General features: G+C 59.4%; 1 protein-coding gene and 1 long non-coding RNA gene across 9 annotated transcripts in view; one reads left to right on the top strand and one right to left on the bottom strand.

Moving 5' to 3' along the window:
* Window positions 1–2,681: 2,681 nt before the first annotated feature.
* The window catches only part of C2H15orf39 (chromosome 2 C15orf39 homolog), a 95,222-nt gene continuing 77,868 nt past the window's right edge, over window positions 2,682–20,035 (bottom strand). For 2 of the 7 annotated variants that reach the window (XM_073801262.1, XM_073801259.1), the window contains 3 exons: window positions 12,256–12,348; window positions 6,115–8,946; window positions 2,682–4,156 (listed from right to left, as the gene is read on the bottom strand). In XM_073801262.1, the coding sequence (XP_073657363.1) occupies window positions 3,789–4,156; window positions 6,115–8,896 (3,150 nt within the window). In that variant the 5' untranslated portion in view covers window positions 8,897–8,946; window positions 12,256–12,348 and the 3' untranslated portion in view covers window positions 2,682–3,788. Of the gene's footprint in view, window positions 4,157–6,062; window positions 8,947–9,383; window positions 9,605–12,255; window positions 12,388–20,035 lie in introns of those variants that run through there. The other 5 variants (XM_033852004.2, XM_033852002.2, XM_073801263.1 and 2 more) reach the window with 5 other exon arrangements.
* LOC117311126 (uncharacterized) lies at window positions 11,650–19,335 on the top strand. Of its 2 annotated transcripts, none has more exons than XR_004525262.2 (4): window positions 11,650–11,767; window positions 14,620–14,752; window positions 14,876–14,930; window positions 18,635–19,335. It is a non-coding gene; the product is annotated as an uncharacterized lncRNA (long non-coding RNA). The 2 variants fall into 2 exon arrangements; XR_012330228.1 differs by lacking the exon at window positions 11,650–11,767 and adding an exon at window positions 12,227–12,365.

Here is a 20,035-nt window from a genome sequence, read left to right as displayed (position 1 = left end):
TTACCGAGGGGAAGGGGGTGTCCTCGTACCCCTCAACCCCTGCATAGCCTCGCTCTCCTCCTCCCCACAACACCCGCTCGAGACAGAGCTTCCCCCTCACTCACCTCTTTGCAGGCTTAACTCCTGGCAGCAAAACTAGCTGGTTGGGCCGCTCAGCCTTTTGTACTGGGCTGGGGAGCCAGGTGGGGCAGCCAGGGGGCAGGGCCTCACTCAAGCTGGAGGCTCACCTGAGCGCCCTCCTCCATTTATTAGGGCAAGAGGTGCACGTGATGTCTAGAAAGCCCACCTGGGTGAGGAGAGAAGCCCAGCCAGGGCAGGTCTGAGCCAGGCCAACAGGGGGCGGAGCGGAGCCAGGTACAAAGGCTCCTGGCCTCCCCGCTGGCCCAGAACCCTCAGGACTGGCTCTAGGTGTTAACACAGGCCCCGACTTGATGTGACCATCAGCAAGTTCCTGTACCAGTTTCCCCATCTGTAATCTAGTGGGAGTAGTAGTCCGTGTTACTGGAACACCTGACTCAGCATCACCTTCGATTAAAACCCAGGTTCCTGGGGGCTTCCCTGGTGGCGCAGTGGTTGAGAGGCCGCCTGCCAACGCAGGGGACACGGGTTCGTGCCCCGGTCTGGGAAGATCCCACATGCCGCAGAGCAGCTGGGCCCATGAGCCATGGCCGCTGAGCCTGCGCGTCTGGAGCCTGTTGCTCTGCAACGGGAGAGGCCACAACAGTGAGAGGCCCGCGTACCGCAAAAAAAAAACCAAAAAAAACCCCCAGGTTCCTGGGCTCTGCCCAAGACCCTTCTCAGTGGGGCCCGGGAAACCATTTCCCAGGTGATTGTTTGAAAAGCCCTGCCTGGGCACAGCCCAGCCCAGGAGCCTTAGCCGGTTACAGGGAACGGTGGGGTCAGAACCAAAGCAGAGTGGGCCCCACTCCAGTTTCCTTGAGGGCTGGGGGGCACCCAGCACACTCAGCTCCACACCCACCGCCCCCTTCCTTGCCCTCAGCTCTTAGCCATCAATATCCCCACCAAAGAATGGAACAGGCTTTCTGAAAAACTGTAAGGGGTGATAGCACTGCCTCCCTGACAAGAGTCCCGGGGCAGAGTTCTGTTCCCGTCCCCTCCACCTTAGGCTGGGCTCCTCCTTTAACAGACCCCTCAGGCCAGGGCCAGGTCTCTCCCCTCAGACTGGGCTCCCAGGACACAGTTGTCCCAAGGGACGCAGCCGCCTCCCCCTACCAGCTCCAGCTCTGCACTGCTCTCATCCAGCCTCTGCACCATTACGGCCCTCTAGGGCCCCAGGCGGACTCCGGTGCGGAGTCCTATCTCGAGGCCTCAGATCCTGCCAGGTAACTGTGAGCAAGATGCACGCCTGGCACGTGACAGGGACACAGCAGGTGTACAAGGCAGGCAGGAAAGGAGGGAAGAGGGCAGAGGAAAGAAGGAAGGAAGGAAAAGAAAATTAAAAGCAAAGAAGGTAAGATCACAGCCAAATCCAGCAAGGCCCTGGTAGCCGGGTGGGTGAGGCTGGCAGGCTGCAGAAGCCCAGGGCCCGGGGGTTCGGAGTGACCTCGCCTACGATGCAATCCTGTCTCTCCCTGCCTACGCTAGTAGCCCGGAGTGATTCAAACTCTCCAACACTTCAGCTTTCTGTAAACATGAACCACACCCCAGCTCTTCAGGTTGCAAGACAGAGTTGACGTGGTAGGAGCAGACTGGATCTGAGCCTTGTTTCCGGGCCCCGCCTCCTCCCATCTCATGCCGGCACTCCAGCCACACCTGTTTCCTCTGGGACCCTGCACATGCTGTTCACCTGACTCAGGAAGCACTTGGCACTCATTTACCCACATCTTCCTACTTGGCTCCAAGGCCCACTTCAGGCAGCACCTCTTCTGGGACCCAAGGACACCTCCTCACACCCCGGTTAGGCCAGGTCCCTTCTGAGCTTCCATGGCACCCTTCCCCCAGGTTCTGCACTGCAGTCACATGTGTTGGAGTTACCTATCTCCTGGCCTGTCCCCTTCCCAGGCCAGGGGACTCCAAGGGCCTGTGTGGATAGAGTACTGGGGGCAACGGGTCTCCACAAATAGTGTAGCTGAGCTCAGTGAAGACCCACAGATATTAGGATAGATGCTGGTAGGTGTGACCAGCCCTCACAGACTGGCTCTGCCCAGACTGAGTGGGAAACCACGGCCAGGAGGCAACCTCAGCAGCCCTGAGAACAAACCTCTATGGGAATACATGCCAGCAAAGGCAGGGCGTCTGGAGGGAACCTAAGCCCAGCTAAGGTTGTAAGAGGGGCCTGCCCTCAGTGGAGAGATGGGGACAGCTCTGTTTTACCCAGCCCTTGGCAGGCACATCCTCGGTCCTGGCAGAGGGGCACACAATAGGGTCTGGTGACCAGCATTCCTCACTGGGCAGTGGGCTACATACCAGCGACCACCAGGACCCACATGGGTCTCAGGAGGGAGAGGCTTTGCCTGAGCAGGGAAACGGCTGCACCGTGGGCATGTGGTGAGGGCCCGTGTGGCCGGAGCTAGCGGGCACAGCGTGCTTGTCGGCCTCAGCATCTTCTGGGCTGGGAGCAGGGAGAGCTGCAGCCTCTGAGTGAAGGGCTAGCGAGGACATCACCTGGCGATGACATATGAAATCTATGACCTCCCCCCAAGACACAGTCAGGCCCCAGGTCCAAACACAACCCAAATGCTTTTATGTTTAATGGCCTGCCTCCAGGGCCCACAGCCTTATTACAGACCTTAACTAGGCCAAGGGCCTGGCTTGCCAGCCTCTGGCTCAGTTCAGCACTCTGCAAGAAGGTACCCCACAGCAGGCCTGGCTGATGCGGCCCTGGCTTGGGGAGGGCCAAGGTCCTTAGTCGACATCTTCGGAGACCTCCCAGGACCGAGTTGTCACTCAGCCTGTTCCTTTTTTAGTCCCTGAGTCCCTGCAGCTGCTTGGCTTCCGGCAAACACACAACTTTCCTGGGAAAATGCACCAGGTTGGGGCGGCACCTCAGGGAAGTCACTGGTGTCAATTCAGCACAGGCTGGGGCCTCCCAGGGGTGAAAGCAGCAGGCCCAGGACAAGGATGCCAGCCCCAGGCTGTATCCCTGCACCCCCTGTAGCAGGGGATGGGAGGGGAAGGCTCCCTCAAGGAGCTCCAGACTCGGGGGTTAGGGCCCAACCCCAAATGCTGGGGCTGTATGTAGCCCTAGGCTTTCCTGGGAAATGACTCTAGAAAGTGTGTGAGCCATATACACTGGACAACATACCACTCTAAGATGACCAAGTCCTATGACACATCAAGACTTTCTAGAGGAAGGTTCTGCGGGCCTCAGCCTCCTATTCCAGGCCCTGGCTGAGATCTAGGCTCCGGTCCTGGGCAGGAAGCAGAGAGCAAATCGTGATGGGTGTGTATCAGGCATCACCCCACAACAACCCTGTGAGGTAGGCTGTGTTGTCCTATTTTACAAATGGGGAACTGAGGGCGCAAGAGAGGAAGTGGCCTGCCCGTTTACACAGCAAGGAACAGGAGCCAGGATTCAAGCCCAAGTCTGTCGGGCTCCAAAGCCCACACGTTTTCTCTAAGGAAGAAATAGGAAGTAGTCCTTGCTGATAAAGGCCCTCAAGTTAAAAGTTCAGGGGCTCTCAGCCCAGCCTGGGGTGGGGGGCGGGGGCAGGGTAAGAGCTGGAGAAACCCCAAGGCCATGTCCGCTCCTGGCCCTCAGCAGCTGGACCGGCAGAAGCGGGGCACAGAGTGATCCCCAGATCTCCAAACAGCAGAGGCGACCAAGGCTACAGCTGATGACTCTGGCTGCCCAACAGCTGCGGGCGGGGCGCGGTCCGGTCGGGTCCTGAGGCCTTGTGGCCCCAAGTGGGCAGAGCCAGGCCATTGAGCCAGGCGGATTCGAGCAGGCTGCGGAAGCGCGCCCTCATCGCGGGGCCGGGCAAGCTGGCACCAGCAGCAGGGGTGGGTGAGGCACCTCGGGACCCTCCTCCAGCAGTTGCCTCTGCTTTCTCCAGGCCAGGGGTTGGTGGCTTCCTCCCCGGCTTTTTGGCTTTGGGGGCAGACAACTTCCAAGCCAGGTCTAGGCTCTCTGGCTCCTCTCTGGCCACGGTGGGCTCTGAGGAGGGCACAGATCCAGCCTCAGTGTCAAAGTCACCTGGAAAATGAACATACCGTCAGGCTGCAGACCCCCAACACCCTCAAGTCCCATCTCCAGGCCTCCAAAGCCATCTAGACCGGTGGTTCTACTGTCCCAGGTCAGGGCGGCCCTGGCAGGGTCACAGACATCATGACCCTTTCCCAACATGTGCACACTGGCCAGACCGTCATGCCCGTCAAGCCGAAAGGGTGTGCTTCTCCTCGGGTGATACCAGCACTCTATCTAATGGGGGCACCCCCAGGAACCCTTTGGGTGCAAGGACAAGAGGAAAGGGGCTCAACAGGCCAGAAACCATTGGTCTGATCCAAAGGCTCACTGAACAGGTGGGGAAACTGAGGCATACAGAGAGAGGACCCTGCCACATATAAGGGTACCATCATTCTTCTGTCACATCACCCCCAGAACCGGAACAAGAGCCAGGCAGGGACTGCCCAGACAGCAGTGCCCGGAGGGAGGGAGGGAGTGGAGGAAGGGGTGGAGGGAATGGGAGGGGCCTTCTGACCAAGAGCACACCTACCTGGAAGCGGGGCTGTCAGGGGAGCACTATCTAAGGACACCACTGAGGAGTGGCCCCATAAGGATACAGGAGGGAATGGGGACGGGGGCACCAAAATGCAGCCAGTGGTAGGAGGCTGGGCCCCAGACTCTCGTAGGCTTGGTCAGAGCAGGAGGGGTCTGTGATGTGCCTGTGACCCACTGTCCAGAGGACCTGTCCCTCTCTGGGCCCCAGAGAGCCCAAATGTATAGAGAGAAGACTGGCTGGGGGGCTTGTGAGTGAGGCATGACACCCACCTTCACTCTTTCTCACCCAGGAATAGAATGCTTGTACTTGCATTTTCTTTGCACCCCATTAGGGCAAATGCCCCAACTTTGTAAGTGCTCAGCAATGCTCATCGCCCACACCCCAAACTCCACATCAGCACCTCGCTGCCTCAGGCCCCCTCTCCACCCCGATATGGAGTCTGGACCAGGGCAAGACTGCCAGGATGGGAAGGGGACAAGAAAGTTTCTGTGGAGACACAACCAGAGGCCTGGTGGACGTAAGGCAGGGGGACTACAGAGCGGGCCTCTGGCCTCAGTGCCAGATGTCCTGAAGTAGGACAGGCAACAACAGACACCACTTGACACCATCACCAAAGCCGCGGCTGAAGAAGAGTGATCCTGATGGTACCCGCCGTAAGGCACTACAGCCACTCCCCAGAGCAAGGTCCAGCTACCTGAACGGAGGCAGAAGATGCTCCCAGACACAAAAACAGCACATTGGAGAACACCGTGCACAGATTATTTGGTAGGGAGAAGCAAACCACAAAATGACGCTCCGACTTACAGGCAATTTCTGTGTGTGTAAATATCTGGGAGGACTGGGGAATTACACATTTAAAAGTGTTCCGGGGGGGAGGGTGGGACCCCTCCCCCTCCCAGGTTTGGGGTACGAGGTGCTGGATGAGTGCAGTGCTGCTGAGATGGGAAAGATGGGGATGGGAAGCGAGCTCAGGGGAAAGGTCAGGAGCGTGGTTTGGGAGGAGCTAAGGGTTGAAGAGCCCCCAGGTGCAGAAGCCCAGCACGCAGTCAGGTATTTGGGGCTTGAGCTCGGAAGAGGGGAGCGGGGCGGGACAGACACAGGGGGAGATGACCTCAGACAGGCACAACAGAGGATGAGGGGGGAACCTGGGAGGGTGCTGCGCCAGGGAAGGCCAAGTTTTCCTGGGGACAGAGCAGTTGGCATGTTCAGAGACTTACAAAGGAGGCTGTGCAGGCACTCATTGATGCTGGGGGTGAAGAGGGATGCGGGCACCCACAGAGCCTACCCTGGAAGGCCAGCCCCCTCCCCAGGCACGAGCTCTTTCCAGAAGCCCGGGAATCCCTCAGCCCCTGGCTGTGACCACTCACACAGCCCACACACCTGTCACTCGCTCACACAGCTCCGGTGGCTACTGGGGCTGCCCCATGCTCACCCAGCTGGCGGCGTACACAGTCTCGCCACTGAAGGCCCAGCAGGTCAGGGTAGATGTCGGGCAGCTGGCGCAGCGCCAGCAGCTTCAGCATGCGCGACGTGCAGCCGTGCAGGGCGCGCTCCCGCAGGGCCCGCTCCTCCGACAGCGTGGTGGGCCGCAGCTCCACGCGATGCTCCTGCAGCACGTGGTCCACGGAAGCGGGTGGCAGCCGCGGGAAGAGCCGCTCCTTCACCAGGTGGATGGGCACGAAGATGGCCCCGGCCCGCACCACGTGGGGGAAGGGGCACTGCTGCGTGCACACGAAGCTCTGCAGCTGGGACAGCAGCTTGCTCAGCAGCCCCTGCACACCCTGGCAGTCCTGCCACGCCGCCCGGCCCCAAGGCCCAGACGTCTCAAGCCACTCGCGCAGCTTTTCCGGTGGGGAGTGGGCCACTGAGCCCGAGATGGCGTCACAGAGGGAGGCATGCAGTCCTGCAAAGTGTTGCTCTGGGGAGTCTGCTGTGGCGGGAGTAGACGCTGGAGCGGGGCCTACAACTGGAGCCAGAGCCGGAGCTGGAGCCGGAGCCGGAGCCGGAGCCGGAGCCGGAGCCGGAGCAGGTGATGGAGCCGGAGCAGGGGCCGAGGCGGGGGAGGTCATGGCTACAGCTGGAGGGCTGGGCAGCGCCAGGTTGAAGCAGGCCACGGGCAAGGGCTGGGTGAGAATCTGTAGTCCAGCGGGCACAGGTGTGGGGGTGGGTGCAGGCTGAGCAGGGGCTGAGGTGGGCACAGCTGGGACCACGGCTGGAACCACAGTTGCAGGCAAGGGTGCTGGCCGGAGGATCTTGAATTTTCGGAACATGAAGGCTACAGAGCTGTGGAAGTTGGTCCTTGGGGTCGCCTCTGTGGTCACTGGCACCCCAGGCAGGTCTGGTGCCTCTGTGACTACCTTTTTCAGGACTTGCCGATCTGAGACTGTGTCCCCCACACCTGGCATGTCGGAGACTGTGTTTCCCGCACCTGGCACATCCACAGCTGCAGTGGGCTTGGCATGCCCTGCGGGATGAGGGACCTTGGTAGGGGGGGCCTCTGCCGCGGTCTTCTTCACACTCAAGTCCAGTGCCACCTCCTCCTTAAGTGAGGCGTGCACACTCGAGGGGGCTTCCCGGCCAGGCAGAGATCCCCTGCAGTCTTTGTCATGGTTCTCACTGGGGGCTGGGGCCGGGTCTGGCTCAGCTGTGGCCTCAGGTGCCTGCACGTCCAGGTAGTCACGGTAGGGGGCCAAGCTGAAGACGTTGTCGATAATGGGCATGGGTGGGGAGCTGGGTGGCAGTGTGCCCTCGTTCTGCGTAAGAGACTGGCGCTCCTGGGCACAGGGCGGGAGTGCCGGTGGGGTGCGTGGAACTGGACTATCTCCGATGATGATGGGTGCCCCAGGGTGCTCATCGAGGTGGGGCTGGGGCTGCTGTCTCCTGCAGCTGGGCAGCCACATCTTCTCCTCAGCTTCCTGCACCGGCTTCTCTGCAGGCCTTGCAGGCTCTAAGCATGGCTGGCTGGCAGGCAGAGGCTGGCACGCCCGCTGGAAGGCACCGGGCTGTGGCACGGCCTGCACACTGTTCTGGGAAGGCGGCGTCCCTCCGAGCCCTGGGGATGCTCCATAGAGAGAGAGGTCATCCCGGGCGTAAGGAAAGCCCAGCGTCTGGGGAGCAAAGTCCACTGGGCAGCGTGGGGCGAGAGGCGGCTCCAGCCTGAGGCCTGGCGAGGGTGCTGGGAGGGGGGCAGAGGGGTAGGAATAAGTGTCCAACCCCACTGGGGGCATATAGGGTGTCTGAGCTGCCTGCTGCCTCAGGTAGGGGCTGCTTAGCCCACTAGCTGGGTACCCGGCCCCCTTGTGGGCTCCCAGAGGCTGCGGTGGAAGCACTGAGCCATAGCTGCCCTGCTTCTCTGGGTGGCGACAGGCTGGAGGGCAAGGGAGGGCCTGTGCGGGATGGGGCAGCGGATAGTGGGTGGGCACTGCATCCTGGCAGGCTGGTCCCAGAGGTTGGGCCAGCTGCGTCCAAGGACTGGGGGGTCCCTCGGACAATGCCTGCTTGGGGTCCCCAGAGTAAGGACCTGCATACTTGGAGGCCAGGAAGCCCGTGCTGTGGATGGTCCGATACTTCTCCAAGAATGCCTGGCACGGGGAGAAGCTCACCGAGGAGTCTTTGCCAGACGTCCCAGCTGGCACCCCACGCAAGAAGGTACCATCCAGGGACTGGCCCTTGCCAGGAGCTGGGGGCAGAGAACAAGATGGGTCGGCGGGGGGTAACAGGGATCCAGTCACCAGCGTCCAATCAACATCCAGGGGCCTCTTTGCTGCCCCTTCCCCCAGGCAGGTTGAGAGCCCATAACACAGAGGGTTGCGGTAGACAGGTTTGGGTGCCGCCAGTGGTGGGCCTGGGTAGGAGTGAGCCTGGGCACCGAAGGGTAGGAGCTCAACCGGGCCAGAGTCCTGTACTTTCTCGGAGCTTTCTGTGGGTGGGCGGTAGAGCAGGCAGCTGGTCAGAAGGTTGTCTGCCCGAAGTGGGGGTCCTGCCATGCTGGTGGGGTACAAGGGTGGGTATGGGGTCCAGGATGCCAACCGCTCAGACCCTGTCTTCGGAGGACCCCCCATGGGGCAGGAGAAGTAGGCACCTTTGTAGCTGCAGGGCTCCTGGTTACCAGCAGAGGGGGGCAGGCTGTGCCCGGGCCCAGAGTCTGCCTCTAGGCGGGGCAGCTTGCCATACATCACGGGCCCCAGGGTCCCCAGTGGCCGCTTCTCCGCCATCACTGTGAAGGCTTCAAGCCCTCCAGGGCCCCAGCTACTCAACTGCTGACCTGGGAGAGAGAGGGAGAGGCAGGGGCTGTCAGAAAAACAGGTTACAGGCAAGCAACAGAAGGCTGTTGCTCTTGCTGGCTCGTTGCCATGCCCAAGAACTTGGCACTTAGTAAATGCTCAATAAAGACTGTATGGATGAATGAATGAAGGCATGAGCCAACTTTATTCTGTAAGCTGCAGAACCCTCTGTTTAGTGAATTCTTGTACAGCAGCCCTAACGTACCCCCGCCCCCACTCCAGGAGCCCCTTCTGTTCAGCTTTCCTCCACATGACTCCCAAGGCCCCTTCCACGATTTCAGACTTTGTAGAACACAGTCTGAGGATCGCTTCGCTTGGCTACTCCTCCTGCCCACACCTCCACCCATTTACAGATGAGGAGACCCATTCATCCCAAAGTCACTGATGAAAGACATGGGAGGAGAGGCAGGCTTCCTACCTCTCACTACAAGTTCTTATTCCAAGATGCCACAGTGATCTCTAGATGCCTACAGCAGCCAAGATGTGGAATCAGGCACTGTCTACAAATTCAGATTTCCTGTGATACTCTAGATCTCACTTTCTGACCTGCCAGTCTCATCGAAAATAGCAGAGCCAGGCCTGGAACCCGGGTCCCTCGGCCCAGGAGGACAGATACTGGGCTTAGTTTTAGGGGGCAGTACCCCAGCACAACCCTTTGTATAAGCCCCACCCCAGGCCCACCCCTAGGAGGAGAGCAAAGGCTGTCCAGCAGATGGTGCTGTGGCGCCAACAGGAAGCTCCCAAAAGGCGAGGGGAGGAGAACCTGTGCCCATCCCAGCCCCCAAACTGCAGCTATTCCAAGAACATGGGGGCAGCACAGGACCATGGAGCAGGTGGGGAGGCCAGAGGATGTGAATATGCAGGGAAGGAGCTTCCAGGGGTCACAACGTGCTAGTTGGCAACGACCCCCATTGTATTGATGGAAAAACTGAGTACCAGAGAAAGACTAAGGTCCTCAAGCAAGGCCAAGCAAGGACTGGGACCTATAGGCTCAGAGAGGTCAAGTGTGGCTTTCCTCAAGGCAGCAGGCACCCAATGGCACAGGAGGGGGTCATCTGAGGCCAGTCTACTAGGACCACATTGACCTGCTTCTACCTCCCCCAGTGCCCTGTTCCCCGAAACCCTCAGGTGGCTTAGAAAGGATGAATCAGCTCAATCTTGCTATCATTAGGCCATGGGACAGGTGTCACAAGTTTCTATCACCAAGCCAAGATCAGCCCCCCCTCTCAGTCTTCTCCCTTCCGGCTGGTGGCCAACGACACCCACATACTCAGAGTTAGACCAGCACATTCTGGGGACAGAAAAAGCCGAGGGTAATATGGGGGCCAATGCCTACTCTCATCCCAGCCTAAGTGCACCAAGGAAGCCAGACACAACTCAGAAGGAAAGCTATCTCATCTCCGGGCCAGAATCCAACACCTCTGGCCAGCCTGGAGAAGTGGGTGCTCCGAGAAGACAGGAAGGAGCACCAGAGCAACAATACCGACAGCAGCGCCCTGTGACAGGGCCCTGCACCCCAAGCGGAAAGCCCCCACCCTGCTGCACAGCAACTTTGCAAGAAGGGGTTGTATGGTTTGGGGAGTGCTGAGCCCCCCTGCCCTTGGGGGGCTCTGGGTTAATAAGTGCTGGCTCTAGTCTCACCTCCCCCACACACTCCTTGGGGCCTTCTCCATACCCACCCCCGGCCCCAAGAGCCCTTCTCTCCTAGGCTCTGCCCATTGCATGCCCTTGACCCTGGAGACTTCCTGAGACACTCCCCTGGGACTTAGCCCAATAAAGGTGAGGCCACTTGGGACCCCCAAGAGTCTTTGGGGGAGAGATGGGGGCTCCAGGGAGCCGGCAGAGGACTATGAAGGGTATGGGGGTAACATTACCTCCGGCTCTTAGGAGATGGGGAGAGCCCAATATTTTACACACTCCACTCTAAACGGTAGCCAACATGTAGGTGCCTCCTTCCCCCCCACACACGCAGCAAGAGGCAAGCAATTGTTCGGAGAAGGGCGGGACCCCAGGGGGCAGGGTCACATCACCCTTTGGGCCACCGAGCTGCTTGCTGGCTGAGGTTGCAGCTGGGCTGGGAGGACCAACCTCGAGCAGCACCCAGAAGAGCCCAGCACCGCTGTGCCATCCCTGCCCTACGCAGCAGGGGGAGCAAACAGCTCCGTGGCTCAATTCCCTCTTCCAACGCCTAAGGGGTCTCCGGATGGACGCTGGGCAAGACCAGGAAGAAGAGAGCGATCCTGCCCAGCTGTGGCCAGCGCTTGGACTCTCTGAGAGGGCTGAATCGGCTCCCCTTCCCGTGTTCTCACACCTCCCCCAGCTGAGGCTCTGGGCCCTGCCCACGCTACAACCGCATCTAGGGGCAGCCCAGGCTCCCGTGGTGGGGGAAGGGTCGCGGGATCCGCTCCACCCCCTTTCCCCTACCTGCTTGGCCCATAACTCCGGTGCCTGGGGCCCTCAGTCGACCTAGCTTTGGGGCTGCCGCCACACCCGACCCCGGCGGCTTCCGGGTGTCCCCATGCCCTGACCTGCGGCGCTGGGGCGCACGTGCACCCCAGCAGGCCGATACACAGGCCGCCGCCACCCATGCAAACCCGTGCCTGCAAGTACGTGCCTGGCCCATATCTGCACACACGCCCCTCCAGAACTGCGTTCTCCCCTCGTTCGGGCCCCCGCGCACCCAGCCCCACGGACCGACACCCAAAGACTGGCGGGAGGGCGGGGGCAGGGGGCGGCCCGGCAGCAGAGTCCGGGCAGCCACCGCCTCGGGGCGATCCCGCCAGCCTGGGCTGCGGCCAGAGGGTGAGTCAAGCCGTAGCGAGGAAACCGCAGAGCCGTCCCGTCCCAGTAGGGCGCGTCCAGGGCCCCGCGGCGCCTCAGTGCCAGACGCCCCCCAGGCCAGCCCCCCGCCGCCCCCTCATCTCCGCCCGGGCAGTCCACGTGAGCCAGGCCCCGCGGGAGGCCCGAGGGCTCGGCCTGAGCTCCTCTTCGCCAGCCCCAGGCCGGAGGATCGGGTGCCGGGGCCCCGCCGGGGCTCCAGAGAGCTACCAGGCCCCGGGGGCCTCGAAGTCCGGGGAAAGTTGGGGCAGCGGCGCGACCCCTGCCCCGCAGCCCGCCAGCCGGGGGTCCGCGGCAGCCAGGAGCCAAGCCACCTCAGCCCAGGCCCAGCGCGCTCCATCCCCGGGCCGGCCGGCAGGGGCGCCCTGGGGCAGCGCCACCCGCCCCTTCCCCACGCGCCGCCCGCAAACTCGGCCCAAGTTTCCGCGCCCGCCGAGTGGGCGAGCTCCTACCTGCAGGGCACCGGGGTTCCCGCTGCTGCTGCCCGGGGCCGCGGCCGCATCCTCCAGCGCCGCCGAGGCCGCGGGTCCTTGTCCTGCCGGGCCCTGCACGGGAAGTCGCGGTGAGCACCGAGCCCGGAGCCACCCTCCTCGCTGCCTTTCGCGCCGCCGCCGGGCGCCGTCTGCGGTCCCAGGCGGGGCGGGCTGGGGGCGGAGCGGGGGCGGGGCGGCCCGCGCGGTTGGGGCAGAGCCCGGCCGCGCCTCTGGGAGCTTGCGCTCCCCTGAGCCCCGGGGTGCGAAAGGCCTGCCTCTGCCAGACCTCTGGGGGCCGGGCCGCGGGCGCTGTGCACGGTCTGTACCCACCGCACTCTGCGAACCATCGCCTGGCGCGCCCATCCCACGCCTTCATTCAGTCACTCCGTTAGATCATTCATTCATTGTCACTTTCTAGCTATGCGGCCTTGCGCCCGCCACTTGACCTCATGATCTTTAGTTTCCTTATTTTAGTAAAACTGGGATTATATCATAGTGGTTGTGTCGTAAGGCTTAGAAGAGTTTGTATTAAAATATCTGGCTCTCAAAAATATAAAATAAAGGGCTTCCCTGGTGGCGCAGTGGTTGAGAGTCCGCCTGCAGATGCAGGGGACGCGGGTTCGTGCCCCCGCGTGCCCGTCCGGGAGGATCCCACATGCCGCGGAGCGGGTGGGCCCGTGAGCCATGGCCGCCGAGCCTGCGCGTCCGGAGCCTGTGCTCCGCAACGGGAGAGGCCACAACAGTGAGAGGCCCGCGTACCGCAAAAAAATAAAAAATAAAATAAAATATCTGGCTCTCTTGGGCTAGTACAGTTGCATTAGGAGGCTGGAGAAGGGCTCCTTAGTCTGTCCCCTCACCTCGGTGCAGCCAGTGAGGGCAAATTCCAAACAAATGTATATCAATTCCTGTTAGGGCACCATACCTGTCTGAGGAAGGGGTGATTTCCCCATCTCTGGGGTGAGCCAGGAATGAGGATGCTGGGAGGTTTGTTAAGTGGCCTCTGAACCTTTAGGACAAATCTCCCTCAAGCCTGAGCACGTGTAGCCTGGGAGGTGGGATGGGGTGGAGCATCCCCAGCCAGGAATGGCCTGTTACCAAGAGAGGGGCTGGAGTGGTGGAAGGGCTTTCTCTATTTGCCCTCTCTGGGCCATCTGATGTTGGATGAGAAGCCCCTTGGTGCTGCTACCTTCTCTGAAAAACCTGGTCCCTCACATTTCCTGGGCTTCCCAAGGACTGGGGACAGGTGTGTGCAGTGGAGGGAGGGAACAGGTGAACATGCCAAAGGTCAGAGCAAGTTCATGGGGCAAAACCACCCAGGCCACTTGCTCAGATCCCAAAGGTCAGGCCTGCCTGAGTCAAAGGGCAGAGCAAGCGTAAGGCCACAGGTTCCAAGAGTAAGGAAGCAGCTAGAGCAGCAGGGGCTGGGCACTGCAGGGAGGAAGAGGAAGTGAAGGTCACCTGGGGGCAGCAGAGAGGGTGTCACTTAACCGAGAGCTGGAGGGTTCTTAGAAATAGAGTTCAGAGAGAGCTGGCAAGCAGAGACTCAGAGAAGGTTGGGGCTTTCCCGAAGTCACACAGCAGTCTGGGATCAGGAAAGTGCATCTGTGTGCTGACAAGGAGTCATGGCCAAGCCTCAGCTCACAGGCTGTTCTTCCCCACTTTTGCTCTTCACCAACCTGGCCTCCCCTCCACGACACCCATTCCCCCGCCTCTGCCCTGTAATTAGGGGTTGGGTGGAGGGCAGTGTTCTCAGCTCTTAGGGTCTAGTCTCAGAACTCTCGGGTTGTATGCTCAGCGGGCTGGGTGTTCCCTTCAATCTCTCTGAGCCTGAACGGAGCCCACCCCGGCCAGGATGAGCCTGACAAGACCCCAAGGGGGCCAATTAAGAATCTTCAGCCCAGGACTTCCCTGGTGGCACAGTGGTTAAGAATCCGCCTGCCAATTCAGGGACACAGGTTCGAGCCCTGGGCCTGGAAGATCCCACATGTCGCAGAGCAACTAAGCCCGTGTGCCACAACTACTGAGCCTGTGCTCTAGAGCCCGTGAGCCACGACTACTGAGCCCACGTGCCACAACTCCTGAAGCCTGCATGCCTAGAGCCCGTGCTCTGCAACAAAAGAAGGCACTGCAAGGAGATCCCCACGCACTGCAACGAAGAGTAGCCCCCACTCGCTGCAACTAGAGAAAGCCCGCATGCAGCAACAAAGACCCAACGCAGTCAAATAAATAAATTTATTTATTTAAAAAAAAAAAGATTCTGCGGCCCCACTGAGTCTTGTCTTAATTCAGAGACCACTTCACAAAGTATCTTCACTTAATCATTGTCTTTTCCATTCCTTTTAGGCATCACTTAGACACCTTGGACTACAAAAGAGATATCACAGGGCAGGGGACTTGGGAGCCACTTTGTAACTTTCTGAGACTCAGTTTCCTTACTTGCAAAACAGGGACCATGAAACCTGCCTCACAGACTGCAGTGAGTGTTGAATGAACAAAATCAGTGTGGGAAATTGCTTGTAAACCATAAAAAGTTTGTAGAGTATCAGCTGACTATGAGCTCCTGAAGGCATGACCTTGCCCTCTTCTTCTCTATCCCAAGGTCATGTGCAGAGCCTGGGAGAGGTGCCTATCAAGCCTTTGTTGGATAAAAGAAGGTAATCAGTACAAGGTGGCTGCCTTGGGAACCCCCCCCTCCTTGCCCCGCACTGTGTGTTTATTAGGCTGTGGTCTTGGAGAGGAGGAATGGTATTGTGGCTGGAAGAAACAGTGTGAGCAAAAACAGAGAAGGGAAGAGTCTGCCCTTATGTGGGCTTCCTGGCTGGTGTTAACAAAGAACAGTGGCATAGAGAAGGCTGGAAGGGAGGTTTCACACTCACCACCCCCCCTCCAACACACACGCCAGGGCTCCACAGGCTCCACAGGCAGATTCTCCCCCTCCACCCCACCCCAGACAGACACTGATTACTCCTCCTGGCTCCCTGGGAAGGCGAGGTAAGAGGTCAGCTTCCTGAACCTTGTTACCTACACATGGCTATTAATAACAATGCCATTCTCTCTAATGAGGCCACCCCTGCTACTTACAAATTTCTTTCCTCAGAGGAGCTCCTTCTCACCCCAGGGGAGGGAGATGTGGTGCTGGTAGCCACCCTACAGGCAGAGAAACAGAGAAGTGTGGTGCCTTTTCCCAAGACACACAGCAATGCTCTCCCCAATCCTTTCAGACCTGGCTATAGACATTGCCTCCTTCAGGGAGGCCCCCGGATTGCTGTTATGGCACTCTCTGTCCTCTCTACTTCCTCATCCCTTCCCTCCTCCTGCCCAGCAGAGGAACATCTCAGTGCTGGTGGGTGGGCAAGGCAAGAAGGCGAGGAGCTCCGCCTTGAACGTGGCCCTGCCGTCCATCGCTTGATAGACATGATCTCATTTAATTCTCACAACAAACATATGAGGCAGGGGTGTGAAAAACAAGTGAACTGAGGTGTGACCTACTGAGCTGAGTCACCTTAGACAAACCCCGTAACCTCTCAGTTTGCTCATCAGTCAAATGGGCATGATTAGAAAATGTCACAGGGCTCATGGAGATCCAAGGAGTTCACAGCTTGTTTTTTATAGTAAGTCCTCAACCCGTGGTAGCTCTAGAGGTGGAGGGGGAAGCGGCTTGCCCACATAGCCAAGAAATGGAGGAGCTGGGACTCTCCCCCCTGCCCAGGACTCTGTGACCCCAAACCCTTCAGAGAGAAGGGTGGTCAGGAAGCCTCTGCCACTCAAGCCAGCAGAGCCTGAGGGGTCCCCTGAACCAGGGGCTGTCAGCCTGGGCTCAGGGCATCTCAGGGGGTCTGGATTAGATAGGACCTGGGGTGGGGCAGGTTCATCAGCGTGTGGTGAGCCACTTCCCAGAGATGTGCTGGAAAACCAGGGTTTCCTTCTGCAGGGAGGGCCAGGTTGGGGGCGGGGGGAACCTGCTACTCCTCCTGGGTGAGCAGGGAGTGGGGACCCTCCCCCTGCAAACTCTGGAGGAGCCCGACCCCACCTCCAGAGGAAATCAGTCTCTCAGAGGGGGATCCCAAAGACCAAGAAAGGGAGAAGACTTCACTAGGCCACTCTGAAGACCATGCCTGCCTTCTGGCTAGAAGAAAAGCCCGCACACAATAATTTGGGGACCTTACTGCAGGAGAGGGAGGACGCTCTGATTAATTAACAGCCAGGGTGGATTGACTGTCCTTCCCTTCCTTCCTTCCACCAACTCCTGAGGACCCACAGGCTTTATGCTGGCAGTGAGTGGGACCCTGGTGCTGTTTCCCTGGCCAGTGAGAGAGATGGATAAAAAATAGACCGTGACACTCCAGTGTGATGTTTGCTTGTGTGGGGATGGGGCTGCTGTGGCCTGATAGAGGCCTGAGGGATAGGGTACTGGGCCTTGAGTCAGGGGAGGGTCCCCCATTCTGGCTATGATAGAGCCCAGCCACTGGCAGGTGGGGTGGGGTAGGGGGTCTGGCTAGGTGCTGGAAGCAGTGGGAAACATTCCCTTCCTGACTCCAAAGAGGTCTTTCTAATGCCCACATCTGACCCTGTCATCCTCCCTGCCCCCAGCTTGGAGTCTCCCATGGCTCCCCAGTGCCTTCAGGATCCAGTTTCCTACTCTGGCTTCTGCCTGCCTCCTGACTGACCCTCCCCAACCGGCCTGCCACTGCAGCCCCCAGAGCCAAAGCCGGGTCACACCTCCATGCTTTGGAATATGCTCTCCCTGAGCTTTGGCTGCCTGTCCAGCTCTTTCTTTGCTAACTCCTGTTGGTCTTCAAGGCTCAGCTCAGACCCCTTCCTCCAAGAAGCCTTCCAGAGCTCCAGGCTCAGTCTGGTCACCTCTTCTGAGGCCTCATAGCATTCTGAACTTATCTCCATGCTAGCCATGAACTTATCCCCATTACCTAGTTGCAAGCCTGGCTCCCATACTAGCCTGGGTCTGCCTGAGCACTGGGACTCCAGTGCCCAGCACAAGGCTAAGTCAGGCCGTGGTTGTGGAGTGAAGGGTTCATGGCAAAGGGGGACTGTGCACATCTGAAAGGGAAGAAAGGCAGAAAAACCTCCCCGGGCCCAGAGGTGAGAGCCTAAGAGGAGCCTCTGCTGCCAAAATCTTCCCTGAAGCCCCTGCATTTCCCCTCTCAGCCTCTCAGGACCCAAGACCGCAAACCCGAGGCCAGCGGCAGCCTGCCGGCCAACATAGGAAAACTGAGGCCCAGGGAGGGGGAGACCCTGAGAGAAGGGGAGAGGCTGATGCATTTCCCCCTCGGTGTCGCAGGAGGCTGCTCCCCCCATCCTGAGCCTGGACTCCTGCCAGCCTCCCTAATCACCTCCTTTCCTTCCCCATCCAGGGCCATTCTCTGGGGATCCCCTCCCCCGGGCCTCTGTGCCCTGGGCAGAGCAGCCCAGCTGTTTCCAGGATGGTGGTTTGGGCCTGGGCAAGCTGTACCCACAACCCTGACTCCTGCCCAGTGCTTACCGCGCTTTGGTCAGGCTTTGGCCTCCATAGGGAATTACCTTCCCCCAGCTCCCCAGTTCAAAGGTCTTGGGAGGCTGCCAACCCAGCTCCTCCTGGCCCTGCCTGGGCCCCGTCCCCCAGTGCCGGAGCACCCTCCTGTCCTACCATGGGCAGGCCGGGTAGACTGCCCATTGAAGCCTTCCTAAGGCCGGCTGGGGCAGTGGGGTTTGGGCCAGGTGGTTAGTGCTGCCCCCACGTTAGTGGCCCCCTGGGGTTTCCATCACTTAGGGCTGGTTACCAGGCAACTGCATCCGAGGGCTCGGCTCTGGCTTTGGGCTGGCACAGCTGCTGCTGCTGACTGGGGAGGCTTGCAGTCAGGCCAGCTCGGGTCATGGTCAGGAGGCCTCATGTGCCTGGGCGGGATGGGGGTGGTGCCTCAGATCTGTAACCTCGGAAACTCCTTATCATTTTCTCAGCTTAGACCCATAGCCCTGCCCCACGAAAGAGGTCTCCAGGGTCTTCCACACATACACCCACACTCAGAGCCTTCAGGTTTCTGGGAGGTTGAGGGGAGGCTGAGTGGGAGCAGAGAGGGGCACTTTTCCCTCTTTAGGGACTGGGGGTGCAGCCCTATGGCCTTACTGACCAACACTCTGTGGCCTGAGGTGGGGTCCATGAGGGGAATGATTTCCCAGGTTACAGGCCTTGGGCTTTGGGTCTAAATCCTGCTCTGCCTCTCAGTGGTTGTGTGACCTTGGACATGCTGATTGCCTGTCTGAGCCTTGGGTTGCCTCGTCTGTAGAATGGGATGGTAACCCCTGTCTCATTAGGCAGTGTTTAGCCTGTAAAATGCTAATTAAAACTTTGGCTCCCCTGGTCCAGGAAGATCCCACATGCCGCAGAGCAACTAAGCCCATGTGCCACAACTACTGAGCCTGCGCTCTAGAGCCCGTGAGCCACAATTACTGAGCCTGCGTGCCACAACTACCGAAGCCCACGTGCCTAGAGCCTGTGCTCCGCAACAAGAGAAGCCACCGCAACGAGAAGCCTGCGCACCGCAACGAAGACTCAATGCAGCCAAAAATAAATAAATAAATTAAAAAAAAATTTTTTTGGCTCAGGGAGGCCCCCTTGGGGCAAGGATTGCCTCAGTCAGCTCCTTTGGGGAGGTCCCCTAATTGGACCCCTGAGCCCTAGTAATGATGCAAACTCACCAGGCAGAGGATAACAGGCAGGGAGGGAGGGGAAAGGGGGAAGGAAACAGGTTGGCAAAAAAATAATAACAACCCCCCTCCCATTGTGAGGGGAGGGACTCGAGAGTCCCCAGATTGTCACTTAGTTGCTGTGTAACTTTGGATGGGTTGCTTGGCCTCTCTGAGCCTCCAATTCCTCATTGACAAGTGGAGATAATAGAAACTCCAGCCCCAGAGTGTTGCTGTGAGAAGATATTCAAGGAAAGTACCTAGCACAATGCCTGGCTCAGAAGTAGGGACTCAGAAAATTGGGACAATTATCATCATGTTATTAAACCTCTATTACTACCAATGACTGTTCATACCCATTATCTCATTGAGTTCTGAGAGGACCCTGAGAGGAAGGAGAGTGGGGGCAGGCATTCACCTGGGGGAGGTGTTTAGCCTCCCAGCTTTGTCTCCTGATTTCCTGGTCTGGGGGTCCTGGGCCCCCTGAGGGGTGTGGAGGGGCCGGGGCTGCAGATCAAGCAGAAGGTCACAGAGCAGTCTGGGATGCAGATGGAACCAGAGCCTGCAGAGTGGGGAGGACTTAACTAGGCAGAAAGGAGCAGAGAGGGTATGCTTGGTGGGGGAACAGCCCACCAAGCCCACCAAGCAGAGTGGGTCAGGAGCCACGGGAGCCAATGGCAGGTAGGCTGAAACACCTAGGCCGATGTGAGTGACAGTCACATACTGCCCTGCTGAGGCCTGGGGTCTGGCCCTAGGCAACCAAAGACCCCCTTGCTCCAGGGTGCTGAGAATGACTGTGCCAGAAAGGTGGGCTGTGAAGAGGGGAATCCTTTCTGGTTGCATCAAGGTGGCCACACTAACTCGCCTGCCCTCTGTCTGGAGGTCAATCTCATCCCCCATCTCTGAGCCTCCATCATCACAGAACACAGATCCATCTCCCTGGGCTCTCCAGCCCCCTCGGGAGGCCACACAGGCCTGTTCTTGAGGGACAGAGCCCAAGCCGAGGTCCAGAAAGAGCCAGGGCTGGCATGGCATGAGCCCAGGCCCTGCCAGGATGACCCAGCTCAGTGATGTCACTGCT

The sequence above is a fragment of the Tursiops truncatus genome, chromosome 2 (assembly GCF_011762595.2).
Source record: "Tursiops truncatus isolate mTurTru1 chromosome 2, mTurTru1.mat.Y, whole genome shotgun sequence".
NCBI classification, from domain to species: domain Eukaryota; kingdom Metazoa; phylum Chordata; class Mammalia; order Artiodactyla; family Delphinidae; genus Tursiops; species Tursiops truncatus.
This window is presented reverse-complemented; position numbering and strand designations above follow the sequence as displayed.